The sequence below is a fragment of the Trichoderma reesei genome, assembly GCF_000167675.1.
Source record: "Trichoderma reesei QM6a unplaced genomic scaffold TRIREscaffold_5, whole genome shotgun sequence".
Taxonomy (NCBI): domain Eukaryota; kingdom Fungi; phylum Ascomycota; class Sordariomycetes; order Hypocreales; family Hypocreaceae; genus Trichoderma; species Trichoderma reesei.
In genome coordinates this window covers 632070-648139 of record NW_006711152.1, presented here as the reverse complement: position 1 = coordinate 648139, position 16070 = coordinate 632070, and the positions used below count along the sequence as shown (strand labels likewise).

General features: G+C 56.2%; 3 protein-coding genes across 3 annotated transcripts; 1 reads left to right on the top strand and 2 right to left on the bottom strand.

Moving 5' to 3' along the window:
* Positions 1 to 1507: 1507 nt before the first annotated feature.
* Positions 1508 to 6025, top strand: TRIREDRAFT_105423 (uncharacterized protein; the record flags this gene model as incomplete). The annotated part of the gene is made up of 4 exons (XM_006963795.1): positions 1508 to 1581; positions 1674 to 1861; positions 1961 to 5923; positions 5991 to 6025. 4 exons carry the CDS (start codon positions 1508 to 1510, stop codon positions 6023 to 6025), a joined length of 4260 nt encoding a protein of 1419 aa, XP_006963857.1.
* A 1706-nt stretch (positions 6026 to 7731) lies between these two features.
* TRIREDRAFT_59067 (uncharacterized protein) lies at positions 7732 to 11003 on the bottom strand (the record flags this gene model as incomplete). The annotated part of the gene is made up of 4 exons (XM_006963615.1): positions 7732 to 8108; positions 8178 to 9964; positions 10027 to 10305; positions 10357 to 11003. The coding sequence occupies 4 exons, from the start codon at positions 11001 to 11003 to the stop codon at positions 7732 to 7734; spliced, it is 3090 nt and encodes a 1029-aa protein (XP_006963677.1).
* Positions 11004 to 14009: 3006 nt separating this feature from the next.
* TRIREDRAFT_76330 (uncharacterized protein) lies at positions 14010 to 16019 on the bottom strand (the record flags this gene model as incomplete). Its single annotated transcript, XM_006963614.1, has 5 exons — positions 15939 to 16019; positions 15049 to 15083; positions 14688 to 14836; positions 14205 to 14594; positions 14010 to 14113 (listed from the first exon to the last, which is right to left on the bottom strand). Exons 1-5 carry the CDS (start codon positions 15948 to 15950, stop codon positions 14010 to 14012), a joined length of 690 nt encoding a protein of 229 aa, XP_006963676.1. The 5' UTR covers positions 15951 to 16019.
* Positions 16020 to 16070: the final 51 nt, after the last annotated feature.

The window sequence follows — 16070 nt, the reverse complement described above, 5'->3', positions numbered from 1 at the left end:
CCCCTGGCATAAAGGCCCCCCCCCATCATCCCGGAACCAGGGGTTCTCCCCCGAAATGGGCTTGAGATGGCCCCCCTCCTCCTCCTCCCCTCCCCAGCTAAACCCCCTTTAGCTACTGTACTAACGAGTCCAGTGTGATGGGGCCTCTTTTGTCGCGAATCACAACGCGAACATGAAGAGGGAATGAATGGCAGCGGAATGGTTTTTCTCGTAAGCACCCGGTGATTGATTGATTGTCCTCAGGGAGCGCGTACTTTCAATTACTAGTAGTACCCTTTTTGCCGTGGAGGGAGAGCTGGAATGGCCCGGGGCTGCTGCTGTTTTGTAGACTCCCATCAATATGATACGCAGCTGACAAAAGTGAAGCTACCCATTGTGCGGTTCCAACTGGCTCCCGCTGCTGCAAGGCCAATCTCTCTGATCTGCACCCTGGAATCTGCATACAGTAGTATTACCGGCCACTGGGGAATCTGTTGCTTATTCTTGTCCCCGTGCTTCTTCTTCGTCTTCTTTGGCTTTTAATGTGGGCTTTGCATTTTTTTGCTTGTTTCCTGTTTAGAGCACCCCTTGCCTCGAGACTTCTGCGGCGCGGCGCTTATAGTACATTGGATGCAACGCTGGTGTGGGCTATTGTGTGGACTTGGCTCAGGTACCTACCTAAGCATTTTTTTCTAGATCCAGGCACAGGCACAGGCACAGGCACAGAACTTGGCGCATTCCCGATCTCGCGACTTTTCGCTGCACGGCCTCAACGGGTTTCTCATCCTTTTTTCCTTCTTCACTTCTTCTTCGTTTGACCCTGTGTTGCGCAACCGCCACAAGAAATAGCGACAGACATATCGAAGAACCAGGCAGAAAGCGATTTCGGTCGGCTTTGCATCACAGCTGGGAGCTTTGCGCGAAGCTTCAAGCTCGAGTAATTCCGTTCCGGGGGCAAGTCGCGACTCCTTGGCACTTGTCGCCCATCTGCTGGCGACTTTCTCGATCTGCTGCTACCCATCAGTCGCCCTTGTCCACGCCCAGGCCGCCTCTCTCTCTCATCCTCCCGAGGCCTCGTCCGTCAATACTCGATACGTCGCGATACTCTCTCTCTCTCTCACTCTCGTCTCCATGCTTAACAACGCCGTCGCATCTTGCCCCTGAGACGCAGCTGGCGGTAGCATCGCTCGTCTCGCCGCGCAAGAGCCGTCGAAGCGCGCGCGCCGAAGCTGTTGTCTCTGCTTTCAGATCGCCCTCGCGGCGCGCAATTTGCGTTTTTTCAGTCCTTCGCTTTACTGCTGAATCGCTCACTTACATTCTTCACCTTTCGTTCATTTCTCTTTCTTCTCGCTTCACTTTTCGTGCTCCCAACGCCCTTCGGGTATCGCTCTTTGTCCATTCGTCGAGTCCTTTATTTCGCACCCCCAACTTCTTCCTTTCCTCGAGATACTCTGGGTCGAGCTGGACTTGCCCAGCTGGTTGACGGAAGCGAGCGAAGCTTCTTTACAGAAGCCACATCAGAGCAATCATGTCGCTCAACGGCCTCGACGATCCCAAGGTCGTAGAGGCGCACCAGGCTGGCGTCGCTGAGCCTGGAGGATGGTATGCATAACCGAATTCCTCCTACTCCATACACGTCTTGTGTACGACTTCACGCTTACCGAGACCCTGCTTTTTGCTTGTGATGCCTACAGGTTTCTCCTCAAATACTCGAGTCGCGACGAGGTCGAGCTGCTGGACCAGGGAAATGCGGGCATCGTCGAGATGCGAAACGCCATCGCCGGCTTTGAAGAAGAAAGCCCGCTATATGGCTTCTTGCGGTATCGGAGGAGGAATGTCATTGTCAAATATCTCCCCGAGGACTGCTCTCGGCTTATACAAGGTATGCTCTTACATGCTCAGCCTCGTCAAACTGGTTGATCGGCGGCGATCTGCGTTGTCATCATCCGGATGATTGAAACTGACTGGCAAAAAAAAACAGCGCGAGTCGCCGTCCACTTCAACGCCGTCTGCGAACGATTCTCCCCTTACGATACCATATTCGAAATCTCCACAGCCAGCGAATTGAGAGACACGAAGCTATCCGCTGCCTGCTCCTTGCACGCGGCGTCTGGATCTACGGCATCGTCCGTTAGCTCCCGCAGACGACGACTGGGGGAAATCGCCGAGGAGGACGAAGAGGAGCAGCGGTCGCCTAAACGGCAGTCGCTCGAGCTCTCCGATGACGACCGGCCGCGAACGCCTGGCAACCGGTCGACAACTGCAGATGAAGTCAAGCTCAACTCTGAGCTGGCATCTTCTCCGGAGCATCGCAAATTCTCAACCTCTAGCACCTCCGAGGTCCCCAAGTTCGTGGGTGTTCCCGACGCGCCAGCATCGCCTACGAGGTCCTTCGATACCACCGACAGCTACAACTACTACCCCGTGAGCAAACCAAAGGTGAAGCTCGCGCCCCGGCCGACGACGGACGTTTCGATCCGGCCAAAGGCTTCTGGGAATTTCAGGCCTGTTTCTTCTCTACCAGCCGGAATCAGGTTTGGCAAGAGTGGAAGGAAAGGACGAGGCAAAGACGACGACGCTGCGTCTTCGATTCACGAGGACATCCCAGAACTGGAGCTACCCGCCGATTCTACTACAGGGACTTTACCAGGCGGCTCGAGGCGACCCAGTGGCGACTCGTCACGGCCATCCACAGGCGCGGGATCGGCTGCTGATACACTGTCTGTGCCGGTGGTGCCAGCCAAGCCTTCCATGACTCCCGAGAAGGCCAGGCTCATGAAAGCTATGAAGCTGAGGGAGAAGAAGAAGAAGCAGCAACTGCAGCAGCAGCAGCAATTGCAGCAGAAGCAGGCTGCGGGCGGAGCCGAAGCCGGAGTGGACACACCGGGCTCGGAAGATATCAAGGCAATCATGGGGGAAGATGATGGTAAAAAAAAAGACATGACGCACTCTGAGGAAACCACTGTGGAGGACCATGAGGCTGATGGTAATGATGGGCTGGAGGCGGAGGAGGGAAACGCTCAAGAAGATGAGCAAAAAAAAAAGTCCAATCGAACTGAGGATGCAGCAACATCCATCAGTCAGGCGGATTCCGGCGTCGTCTTGGATAGTCTCTCGTCGTCTGTGCAAATAGATGAGGTTTCTGAGGGCACCCGATCAGAGTCCCGTCCCCAGAGCCCGGCAGTTGACTCTTCGGAGCACGATCAATCAACCACAGCTTCTTCACTTTCAGATTCCACCGACGAGACCGTTCATGCGAAACATCCAGATGAAGTAACCACAGATGGCGCCAGGGTAGATGACGCCGCAGCCGCGAAGCCTGCTGCTGCTGCTGACGATTCCGCCGTCGTTGCCGCGTACGAAAATGAGGGAAATCGGAAGCCAGCTGCTGCCATGATCCCCAAACCCGTTGCATCGGAGGAAGCGCTGCATGGGGAAGAAGGGATCCGCGTCGCAGAGGCCGAGGCGCTGGCATCGCCATTGTCGCCGCCCGACGCCACCGCCGTTCCCGCACTTCCTGCAGATGCAGCATCGTCGTGTTTTCTAGAAGCAAGTGAGGCGACTTCCACGGCGGATGGAACAAGAAGAACTGAGATTGAGCCTGGCAGCCCGACTGCGTTGGAGCCTGCTGATGAGATTGCGGCTGCCGGGGCTGCTAATAAGGGATCGGCCAAGGCCGAAAATGAAAAGGAGAAAAAAGGGATTGCAGTGCCAATTTCCAAGTTCTCGGCGAATATGCCGATGCCAAAGGCCCCACCGGCCGCCTTATTAGATGGCCTGGGATCTGGCGCAGGCGAGATTCCACTCGGTGCGACCCCCGGCGATGTTGCGCAGGCAACGGACAAAGGGGGACAGGGGCTGGGACTGGCTGGTGCTGCTGGCGCTGCTGCTGGTGCTGGCGCTGCTGCTGGTGCTGGCGCTGCTGCTCCACCGTCACCGTCCAGAGCGTCGACGCAAGACGTCGTCGACGCAGCAAACGCCGCCGCCGCCGCTCACACAACGGTGGCCACGCCCGCGATGGAGCTCGAGCTGCAGACGGACCCGTTGCCGCTGCCGGCAGCACACGAGGCAATTCCTGCAGCAGCGACGGCTAGTGACGCCGCGGCACCTCCCGGCGAGCCCAGTGATGCCGACGAGGCCCAGCAGCAGCAGCAACAACAGCACCAGCAGCAGCAGCCCAGCAAAGAAGAGGAGCATGATGATGAGCGCGCCAGACGCTCGGGAGCGCTTCCACGGCCGATCCGCACGGATTTGGCGTCCGCGGGCAGCAGCGGCGATGACGATGCCCTCGTCGTCCAGGAGGTGGCGGCTGCTGCTGCTGCTGCTGCTGCTCCCCTCCCCTCTCCCGCTGCTGCTGCTGCTGCTGCTGCTGCTGCTGCTCCCACCTCTCCCACAGCTCATCTTCCGGCCGCTCCTCCTCCTCCTCCTCTTCAGGCCCGCGACGCAGCGGCGCACAGGCACGACCAGCCAATGGTGGCCAGCAAATCTCCGCTCACCCCTGTCTTCCCCAGCGCTCCCATTGCCAATGGGCCGCTAGGCGCCAGAGCTCCACCAGCGCACACCGTTCGAACAGTCTCTAATCCTGTCCGTGGCAACTTCATCGCTCCGACAGATGTAACTCAGTCCACGGCGCGTTCTCTGAGTTCCGGCGCAGCTTTCTTACACAAGGTCACGCAGCAGCAGTCGGCCAGCCTCGCCACCATGAAGCCCAACGTCGGGTCGAGCATTTCGCAGCGCATCAAGGCGCTGGAGAAGCTCTCGGCCACCTCGGGCGACCAGTCCCGGCCCGTCAGTCGCGAGCGGCCGTCGTCAACCTTCTTCGCCGTGCAGAAACGGGACACGTCGAGGGCGCCGTCGGTCGTCGACAGGACCAGGTCGCTGCACGGCAGAGCCGCGTCGCCCACGCCCTCGCACCAGGACGATGCGCTCGAGGGCAGAGTGCGCCTGCAGAGGTCCGGCTCCGTCGTCAGTCGGGTGTCCATGTTCGAGCCGCTGGCCGCAGTCGCATCCTCCGCCTCGAGCCCGCCGCCGCCCGGTCTGGCGCCCGGCACGCAGTCGCGAGGGCGGCCAGAGTCCATCGCCATCACCACCAAGTTTGCTGGCTACGAGCTGCCCCCCAAGGACGCCTCCTCAGAGTACGGCGGCTACCAGTCGCCGCTCACGGCTGCTGACCACCACCGAGGCGATGAGGGCTCTGAACGGAGGCCCAGGTCCCTCGAGCGCCGCGGCGAGGACGACATGGGTAGGCGATCCTCGCTAAATGTGGTAAAGGGGTTCTTCAAGGACCCTCGGAAGACGGTCACGGTCTCGACTAACATGCGCCATGCCATAGCTTCTAGGACAACAACAGTGTCGCCCAGCAGCGCGAGCCATCGCCTGTCCATGAGCAGCCGCCGCTCCATCACCATTGATCGCGACGGCCTGGCCAACTCTAGCGTGACTGAAGATTCCTTTTCCGGCGACGAGAGGTCCTCTGACCGGAAGACGTCGCGCGCCGGGCGCTTCATGCGCAAGCTGTCTAACCTCTCCAGTGGGTCCAAGAACAAGGCGTCGTCTCCCTCGCCAGAGGCGACCCGCGGTGCCGCTGCTGCTTCTCAGAACGCTCAGTCATCATCATCATCGACGGCTCAGGCCGCCTCGGGCGAAGCCTCCATCGTGTCCGATCTGGGAGACGTCAACGTGCAGTTCCCGGACAGCCTTTTGTGGAAGCGCCGCAACCTGTGCCTCGACTCGCACGGCTGCATCATCCTCAGCACGCTGCCCGCGCAGAGCAGCCGGACCGCCCAGGGCACCAAGAAGTACCACATGGGAGAGTTTCGACAGCCCTACACGCCGGACGTGGAGGTGCAGGAGCTGCCAAACAGCGTCGTCCTGGACTTTGTCGAGGGCACGGGCATCCAGCTGGCGTGCGAAGATAGGACCGGACAGCTCAACGTGCTGCATGGTACGTATTTTCCCTTCTCGTTCTGGTCTGTAATGAGAGTCGTCGGGGGCTAACTGGTTGCTTATAGTTTTGCAAGCTGCTCATGCTAACCACAGCCGATGAGTTCGCGTGATGCTCATTTCATCTGAATTGAAAGCTTATCAAAAGGGCAGCGCTTACAGCAACTCGAATTGCCTGCCGTTATCTTGTGCCCACAAGACTCCATCATGCTCTCCATGTCTGCACGACGTCGGGAAAACTCCTCATGCACTAGATACTACTAACGGTCCTCCTTGATGTCCCTTTCCCCCCCCCTCGCTCTCTGTTTCTTTTCTTACCTCGATATACCACCTGACTGCCGACCACTTACTTGCCTTTGACCCTTTTGCACATAGAAGGATGAGGAAAGGGCAAAGGGGGACCTGGGGAGAGGAAACAAAATCCTCACAGTTGGAGACTTGTTTCTTGACTTGTTGCTAGTATGCGTCCAGGGGCGGGAAGGGGGGAGTGTAAAGATGTGTTGTATTCTATCTATGTACATGCTTTTCACCTTTCCATCCCTTGCTTTCATTGCCCCTCTTCCCACCTTACAACACTCAAGGCTCAGGACACAAGATATAGCACACAACACTGAAGCCTCGACAGACGATGCACTCACAGGACACCTACACACATCACACATAGACACCTCGACGCGGCATTTCCTTTACTTATCACCACAACTCTCTTTATCACTCTCGCCTTTTCTAGTCGTTTGTTTCAGGAAGGAAATAAGTTCATTTGTCTGTTTTTCTGTTTCTTTACTTGTTTTATTTTACATGATACCATGGCAAGTAGATTCCTTGCTTATTATTACTTCTTCTCTCTCTTCATCTATCTCTCTCTGTATCCTCTCGCTGCATATTTAGCTCCACGCTCTCTACGCTTAGAATTTCTCTCTCTTTTGGTCTACTGATCGTCCCACGTTTCGGGTGCATCTCTCTCTCTTGTCCCTTTCTCTCTCTCTATATCCTTTCCCCCCCCATTTGCTAGAAAAAGTCTTGCTTCCGTGTAAATCCAATAACAATAAAGGTAATCTCCCCCCAAAGAAAGAATTGTCTTACTCTACTGCTTTGTCTTGCTTTCGTCTGGGTCAGTCTTTTGTATGTCCACTATTTTGTTTTTTCTTCTGCTTCTTCTTCTTCTTCTTGTTTTACTGGGTTTCCTTTGGTGCGAGTTATATAGAATGAAGAGAATGTAAAGCTAAGGTCTGAAAAATCACCTCCTACTTAGATTTATTGTACTGTGTTGTTTTTTGCGTTGTGCTGTCTTTGCGCGTGTAAACGGTTATAACTGCTACTGTAAGGTAGTCTCTTTCACCTAAAAAAACTTGGCTTGAAGACGGTGTAATATAGTGTAGACAGAGAAGGCAATAATAAAGGGATTCAAGACTACTAGAACTCTGAATTAAGCCTCTCTTAAGATCATACGAAGAGATGCGACTAGAGCTGAAGGGCAATTCAACCATGTCGACGTAAAGAGCAATGTTGAACTTGACTTGCAATAGTCTCCATCAAGACCAGGCCATGAAATACACCTTGATATCAACGCATAAGGAGGTCATCCCACACCAAAGCAATCATAAAAACGAACCTCGTCAAGAATTGATTGCATTCGCTATTCGCCGCCCCCCTTAACGACACGTTCATTATTCTCGCCAGACAATTTTTTCCCTGTCCGATGAAACTAGTATATCCCTTGTTTTTGATACCGCAGCACCCACAGGCCAACTCATTCATAGCATCATAATCCTATCCCATCACATACGCTTCCCCTGTTCATCATCATCATCAACTAGCCGCTCCGCTATTCGTCCCGTCCAAGCCCGGAAACTGCACCGGGTCCATGGCCATGTACTCGAGCAGATCCAGCCCGCCGACGTTGACGCCCTCGGCCGTCATCGCCACCGAGCTGTTCTCCATGTTTTGGAAAAAGGCCGGCCCCGGCGGCAGGTACCACATCTCGCTGCCGGTGTTGTTCCACTCGTCAAACAAGTTCACGTCCATGTTGCCGGCGCCGGCGCCCGACGTGTTGCTGTTGTCCGCCGCGGGCGTCGACGGGCCAATGGACGACGCTCCGTGGTACGGGAAGTTGCCGGTCGAGAGGTCAAACGGCGTCGCCGAGATGTTGTTTGCCTCGGTGGTGATGGTGGGCGTCGGCACTCGGTCTGCAGAGGACAGCACGGTTAGTTTCTTGCGACAAAGGGGCTACATGGATACATCTCTCAAAGACTTACAGTGCCCGTTGAGGCCGTCTCTAAGCCTCTGCGCGTGGCTGCCCACCCAATTTGCACCATTCTCCCCATTCTCACCATTCTGCTGCTGCTGCTGCTGCTGCTGCGGCCCAGCGCCCGCGCTGCCCGTCTCCGGAGCCGGGCTCTGCGTCTTGGCAGACGGCTGCTGCATCGGCGCCTGGATGAACCGGTTCCGCAGCCGACTGGTCAGGGACTCGAGCAAGTCGGCGAACCGGATGCCCAGGTGCACGTCGTCGACGATGCAGTTGCGGAGCGCCTCGACCGTGGCGTCCATCAGCTCGATGCTCAGCTTCACGTCGGACCGCGGCGCGCCCAGGGCAAACGTCTTGAGCAGGAACATGGCGCCGCTGATGATGCGAAAGTACGTCCGCACGGGCGCGTGCTTGAGGTAGCCGCCAGGCAACAGGCCCTCGACGACCGTCCGCAGCAGGTTCCGGCTTCCGTCAACCACCTCGCGCACGTACTCCTGGTCGTGCACGGTGAAGCCTCCCAGCTGGCCCAGCGGCAGCTTGCCGTAGTTGATCATGGTCTGCGGGGACAGGTGCGTCGGCTGGAGCCCGTTGCCGGAGCTGGCGGTGTTGCCCGCATTATTAGTGCATCGCTCGACTACCGCCTGCAACGAGAGGGAGTTGATGTAGATGCGGACGTATTCGTACTCGATGGTCAGGATGTGCCGGATGTACTGCGGCAGGCGGAACAGCTCAAACTCCCGGTACCAGTCCTTGAGCAGCGGCGTAAAGTCCCTCAGCAGGTCGACGTACTTGCCCGACTGGATAATCTCCGTGGTGTGCTTGCGGGTCTTGAAGAGCTTCTCGTTGCCGAGGTGCATGGCGTTGCTGATGCCCGCCCAGCAGTGGATGATTTGATCGTCCAGCTCGAGATCCGGGACGTAGTTGAAGCCGTTGGCCAGCGAGGACGGGTTCGTCGCGGGCGTGCCGCTGCTGTCCGTGGTCAGGGGCCTCTGACGGGCGACGGCGGGATCGGCCTTGCGCAGGTGCTCCGGCGTCATGCTGGTCCAGCCCAGGCGGCCGGCGAGCTGGCTCGTGTAGATGAGCAGGAGCCGCTTGATGCGGTTCGCGCGCTGGCGGTAGACCTCGTCCTTGTACTCGGGGCGGGTGATGGCGTCGTCCTTCAGCAGCTCGTCAATGTCGTCAAAGACGCCAAGCTCATACGCCAGCCCCATGGCGGTGCTGAGCAGCATCCAGCACATGCGGTCGCTCCTCCACGCCGGTTCCAGCCAGCTCTCGATCCTCTTGCCCCCGATGCCGGCGCCAATCGTCCTGTGCAGCTCATCTTCAGACGCCATCAGAGGGGAGGCTTCGGCAATCGGGAGCACCAGCTCGTCGGTGGCCTCTTGTGGGGGGAAGTGTAAAGCGCGAGGGTGCCACTCGGTCAGGATCAGCAGCGACTCAATGGTGCCCAGGGTCCTCAAGCTGCCTTTACGAAGGCCTCGCCATGGCGCCGTGCTGCTTGTCTGGGACTCTTCGGTCAGCATGGAGGCGGATCCTGAGCCGCAGAAGCCGCCGCCAAATGCCTCCTGTCCCCATAGACATCTCTCAATCATGCCGCGCAGATAGGTCCATAGCTGCTCCGGCACCGCATGTGATCTACATATACCACCGGTGCCGGGAAGCTGGCAATATCTTGAGGAAATCGTGAGGAGGGTGACTGTTAGGATGGGCTCCTCGGTCAGGAGGGTGAGGTGAGTCGCAGGGTTGCTAAAGGTAGGAGGTGAGATCGGTGTAAGTGGTGAAAGGTATTTATAGTAGCTAGAAGAATGTTAGCCTTGCTATGTTTCGTACAAAGACGGCGGATCCTCAAGAAGCCTTACTAGTCGATGTATTCAATGGCTTCTTGCGCGGTGAACCACCCAGCACGCACGAAGCGGAATCTCGACCACGCTCTGAGGGCGTCCTCGTAGCCAGGCTGGGAGCTCAGCATCGGACGCGCCAGGTTGGGATCGATGGGCTGCTCGGACCGGACGGATATGGAAGGCCCCCTCGACTTGGCACGATGATGGCCAGGCTCGTCCGCTGCCTGCGCCTGCTGGGGCGGCCCCGGGGCGATGGAGGCCATGCTTGGCTGGCGCCTGTGTGTATCCGCAGCCGGGCTGGACTCGCGGTTAGCAGTGGCGTGAGCAAGCGACGACGGCACGACAAACCTATCCGTCGCGGCCTTGTAGAGCAGGTCGAGGGCGTCGTGGGGCCCGTAGACGCCGCGCCTCATGACGGTCTGGGCCTCGAGGTTCTCGAGCGTCTGGTTGGAGTCGCCATCGCCGTCAAACTCGCTGCCGGTGCGCGCCCGGCCACCGCCAGCCTTGCCGTCCGGCCGCCGCAGCGGCTGGTTCCTCCCATGGGAGCCTCCCGGCGTCAGGGGCGTGTCGCTGTACTGGCGGCGGTCGAAGCGGGAAAAGGGCGGGCTGTCGGCGGCGTGCAGCTTCTTGCGGCCGTTGCGGACGACGTACTCGTCGGCGTCGCTGTCGTCCTCGTCCGTCTTCCGCTTGCGGCGCGTGGCGCTGAAGAAGCACTCCTTGCTCTCGCGGCGGCAGCGCACGCACGGCGGATCGTGGGGGTTGTCGACGCTGCCGAGGTCGCATCGCACCTTGCGGCGGCGGCACGGGATGCACGCCTGGTAGACGCGCTTGTGCTGGGGAGGCTGCTGCTGCTGCTGCTGCTGCGAGGATTGCGCTGGCGCAGGAGCCTGAGCCTGCGTCTGGGCAGGGGTTGACTGCTGCTGCTGCTGCTGCTGCGCTGATGCCGTCGTCGCCGTCGACTGGGCGGGACTCGCGACGCTCGTGTATTGGGCCATCTGCTGCTGCGTCGGCACACACCACCCAACAGGCAGCGTGAGATTGTCGAGCGCGGTTTGCGGCGGGATGGGCGAGGGCAGGATAGGCCGAAGTCAAGCGCAGGAAAACGAAGCGCTCTCTGGCTTCGCTCGGGTCTGCGGGGTCTCGTGTCTCGCGCGCAGAGGGCGAAAGGCGAACTCGAGCCCGTATATAAAAAGATGCGAGGTCAAACCACCCTCTCTCTCTCTCTCTATCTCTTTCTGCAGACGGGGGCGCTTTAGAGAGGCGGGAAAACAAGCCAAGGGATTTCGCCGTCGCCGGATGTGGCTTTCCCCCTGTACGTTTTTTATCTCTCTTCTTTTCCCCTTGACCGTTTCCGCCGGTTTCTCGTCTGCAGGCGATGGTGAAGTAAGGTAAGGGAAGAAAAGGGAGACGAGGCCACAGTGGGAGGACGGGGGAAAATTGTTGTGTAAGAGGAGGATGCGCCGAGACCGAGAGAGGAAAAAAGTTACTAAGGCCAATTGAAGCCGGCGCGCAGCTGAACGAGGACGTAACAGTTTTCCAATCTCGATTCTGGACTCTGCCCTACTCTCGAGGTCTGGTCTGGCCTTTTCTTTTTCCCTTGCCCTTTTCCTTATTCTTGCTTCACCTGACCTTTTCCAGCAGCATGACTATCACCTGGATCCAGGTGGTACTGAGAGGAAAAGGCGGTCTCGTCCCCCCAGCTTCACTGCTGATATACAAGATGAATTGCAGTCGTCTTTCAGCTCTCCCGGCGGTTTCTGTTACTGTACCTGCAATTGTACTGCTTGTACTTTTGTACCTCCTTCCCCTCTCTTTTTTTCCAATGGTTCCCGGCCCGCGTCGCTCCTGCCCCCAGAAAGAGCCAACGCCAACGCCCATGCTAACGAGCTACTAGTATTACAGTACTGTACATACAAGGCAAGAACAAAGACCGATCGATGCAGATGCAGAAACAGCAGGAGCATCAGCCACCAAATCTCAGCGCCTCACAGTGTCTTTCTCGTGAGTACTTTCTCGGTAACTCCCTTACATGTGTACATATACGACTTCAGTTTGCAAGATTAGCAGCCCAACCATGAATACTAGTAGCGACAGCATTCAAAACACAGGCAGCGCGGCCTCCCTTTTTTCTCTTGCACTTCTGCACCGCGCTTTCCTTCCTTCCCCTTCCCATCCCCGGAAGACCCGCCCTCGCATTTTCTCTGATTCTCTAGCAAGTCTACTTGTCTACCTAGGTACCTCTACCTTGGGCAACCACCCCCACCAAACGCGTCGGCCAATCAGTGCCCCTCCAATGTTTGCGTCTGGCTACCGACCTACCTAGGTACCTAGGTAGTAGCCAATCAGAGACAAAAGCGATTTTGCTCCCCCAGCAAAAGGACCTAGGTACTTTGGCCCTCTCTTTTTTTTTTTTCCATCGTGCGTACCTGTACTGTACTGTGCACCCTGAGGTCCAACTTCTGATTAGTTCATGTGATTGATTTGACAGGATTCCCTACTCGTGAACCTTTGCCTACCTACTATCACTCTATCTATACTGTTCTTCATCGAGATCCTGACACTTGAAATGTGCTCTGCTCTGCTCGCGATTCAATGCAAGGGGGCTTGATAAGTTTCCCCAGTCTGTAAAACTTCTCTTTCCCCTTGCCGTTAGGCATCAGCAATCAGCAGCGGCATCAGATGCCGGGCATCATGTGCAGTCTCAAAACCCATACAGAAAGCTGCTATTTATGGCTGACTTTTCTTCCCCCCCCCCCCCCCCCCCCTTCCTCATGAAAGGCATAATGATACATCACTGTGTCATGTTCTCAGAGTGGTGCCTCGAGATCGAGATGCTTCAATACAACAGAACCTACCTAAAGTAACCTAACAGTAAAAAAACTCCCTAGGCATATCGATGAGATGCCAGACTGTTCAAATCCATAGAGTTCTATCAAGTCGGTGTATAAGTTTCCAAGTCATTGCTCTTAGGCTTATTATCACATTGATGTAAACATACTCATTGTTCTGGAAGCCGCTGTGCAAAGAAGCCATCACGCCCGATCCCAAATCATCCACCTTTAATCATCCTTTGGCAAAACGCCATTCCCATATCACCTACCTCCCTCCCTCCCTCCCTATTAATGCAAGGGGACCAAAAAGCAACACATCATCTCACATGAGCCCTCACTTCCACTAGTACCTACCTTACCTTGGAGCCTCCACGTCATCAAACCAAGCTCAGACGCACATCAGATATATCCATGTAAACCAGCACTTACAAGATCTTAAAAAAAACGTCATGGACTTCAACTACTACTGTATCATCTCGACACCAGGTAGCAGCAAATTTTACTTGCATCCCAGAGTTTCACGACTTTTCCCTCTTCCTTCACCGCGTCCTCTACCCACTTGCTATCCGACCTGTAGCCACCACGAAGGAAAACACGGATTAAGTGCACACTAGAAAAGAAATATTGACCAGATCAAAGAGTGAGTGCGAGAGGCCGAAGAGCAGTCCATTTGCCAAGCACGTCGATGCGGGCGTCCTCTTACTACCAGGGAACAAATCGCAGCCTTCAGACGGCAAACAAAATAGAAACACCAAGGCCATTACCCCCCCTCTGAGCGGAGTCAGATAGTAGTAACAGGTAGAGAGTGTCGAGTAGGACTCGTCGTGACAGACAGAAAAAAAGACGTGACCGATTTCGCGGTTGTCGTTTCAGCAAACCCCCCTTTCGTCCCCAGGCAGTTGCGCGCCTCGCCTCGCCTCTGTACCCTCTGCGTACATGTAACCAATTACTTCCGTCGTGTCGACCGATATCCTCGTTGCTTAATTTTTTCATGATGCTCCCTGCCGTGACATACAAAGAAAATAAAAGACATTTCTGCTACTCTCATCTCAAACGGCGGCCGCCTGCAATCCATTGACCGTGGGAGGCGCTCAGAGGTGCACCATCTAGGCGACAAGACCCTTCTTCAACTGTGCGACGCCGCGCTGTCAGGGCTAATTCATTTGAGCTTCATCCGGGATAACTTACCAGGTGATCCCAGAGCTTCGTGGTCAGGGTATCCGGCATGGTGTACAGATCGATGGAGAATTCGCCAGCTTCAAACAGGTTATTCACTATCCGGAAAGAAGAAAAAGCATCAACACAGGGGATGGACACAGCCGACCAGATGAAAAAGAAAAAGAGCGCGCTGGTTCCAAAACTCACCTTCCACATCGCTTCGGATATAGGTATCCGGCGTCTTGTTCTCGTTGATCAACTGGATGACGCGCAGCAGGTCCTCCTCCTCAAGCTTCTCGAGCGCATCGGCAATCTTCTCGTAGTCGTACTTTTGGGCGCTCTTCTTGCCCGCGATGCCCTTCTTCTTGGGCCGGTCCTCGTCGGACGGCAGCGGGCCCGACTCGCGCAGCCGCTCCTGGAGCGCCTGGGAAGGGTTCTTGAAGACGACAGTATGCGTGACCTCGTATCTCTCCTTGGCAAAGTTAAGGTCGTGGATGATGGGGGCCAGCTTGGTCTTTTCCGTGGTGTAGAGGTCGATTCCAATCTCAAATTCACCCCAGCCCTCGTTGGAGCAAATGAAGGGAGGCTTTGTGAAGGCTAGTCACGTCAGAGAGATGCCAAGAGAACACACGACAAGCAGAGAAATGAGCTGGGGTGAGGAAAACCCAAGCTCACGGCACCATGACTTACTCTGGACGGGGTTCTCGAATGTGGGATGCAGGTGGTAGACCACCTTGGTGAAGACGTCGGCAGGCCGCTCATTGCCCTCCTCATCCAGCAGGTGAAGCCGCAAGCTCCATTGCCGCATGGGGAACTCGGCCACGGGAGAAGGCTTGTCACTGCAGCATACGGGTCAGCATGAGGCAGGGCAAGGCAGGGCGGCTCCAAAGAGAGGAGGAGGTGACGCAGAGTAAAAGGGACCTCCTCCAACAATGACCCCCAGTTTGCCTTGCCAACTCAATGACAAGGCAACAAGGAAATCTGCTGGCAGATGCCGCGGCAGAGAAGAGCGGCAAAGTCGGATTCGGGGCATGGTAAGAAGAGGACTCACATGACGTGCTGCTCCGTCACCACCTTGATTTTCCTCTGTTGTCCGTCAGCTTCGGGCTCGGCCGTACTCCCCAGCTTTGCAGCGCGCGGCGCTCCTCTGCGACTGCGGAGCATCATCGTGAAAACAGAGATGAGAGTTGTGAGAAATCAACACTGGTGAATGCTGCACAGATGGAATAAGTGGAATCGAGAGGAGAAGAAACAAGTCTATCCTTCAAAGAACAGCAGGTGCCGGCGAAGGCCTTGGCGGGAGCAGGTATTGTGCGTATGTTGGTGACGCGCAAAGGGCTTCAACACGCGAGCTGAGAAAGGCCTCGGAATGATGCAACAAGTGAAGATGGAGAAGACCTCCCGAGCAGCAGAGTCTCGCGAGGAGCGGAATAAAAGAAGAAAAAAAAAGGAGTGAGCAGGAAGAGCAAGGCCATTCATTCAATCAATGGGAATGAATGTCCCTCCAGGGCCAGGCAAAAACCCACGACCGGCTGGCAGTTGGCGAACGCTCCCATCACCAGCTGGCAGCCGTTCTTCTTCTGCCCGCAGTTGCAACTCATTCGCCCTTCCCTGCCACCGCCAGTCCCCGTCGCCATGGCCAAAGACGAAGGGAAAAGCTGCTCCTTTCAAACAACATCTTGACTCGCCCTGCTGCCCGGTACGTGCCCCAATGCTCTCCCCGTCGTCGTGCAAACCAAAAGACTAAGAGATGTGATGACGAAAAGGATGGAACGGAAAAAGGCCCATGTTCCTCTGACGATGTATAAACCGTGTCCAATAGGAACAATACCAACCGAATTCACGAACCGCCACGGAATCCAAGATGAATGAATAAAAAGAACAACGAGGGGGAGCAAAAGCAAAAAAAGAAAGCCGCGTGTTCAAATGAAAAGAACTCACCTCGACCAACATGATGCTGAATCCGTCGTTTCCCTTTCCGATACTTCCGTCCGTCAAAAAATAAAAGAGGATTTGTGAAGAAGAAAAAAAGAGCTTCCCTCTATTACAGACCGGAGATGGTGGCAAAAAATT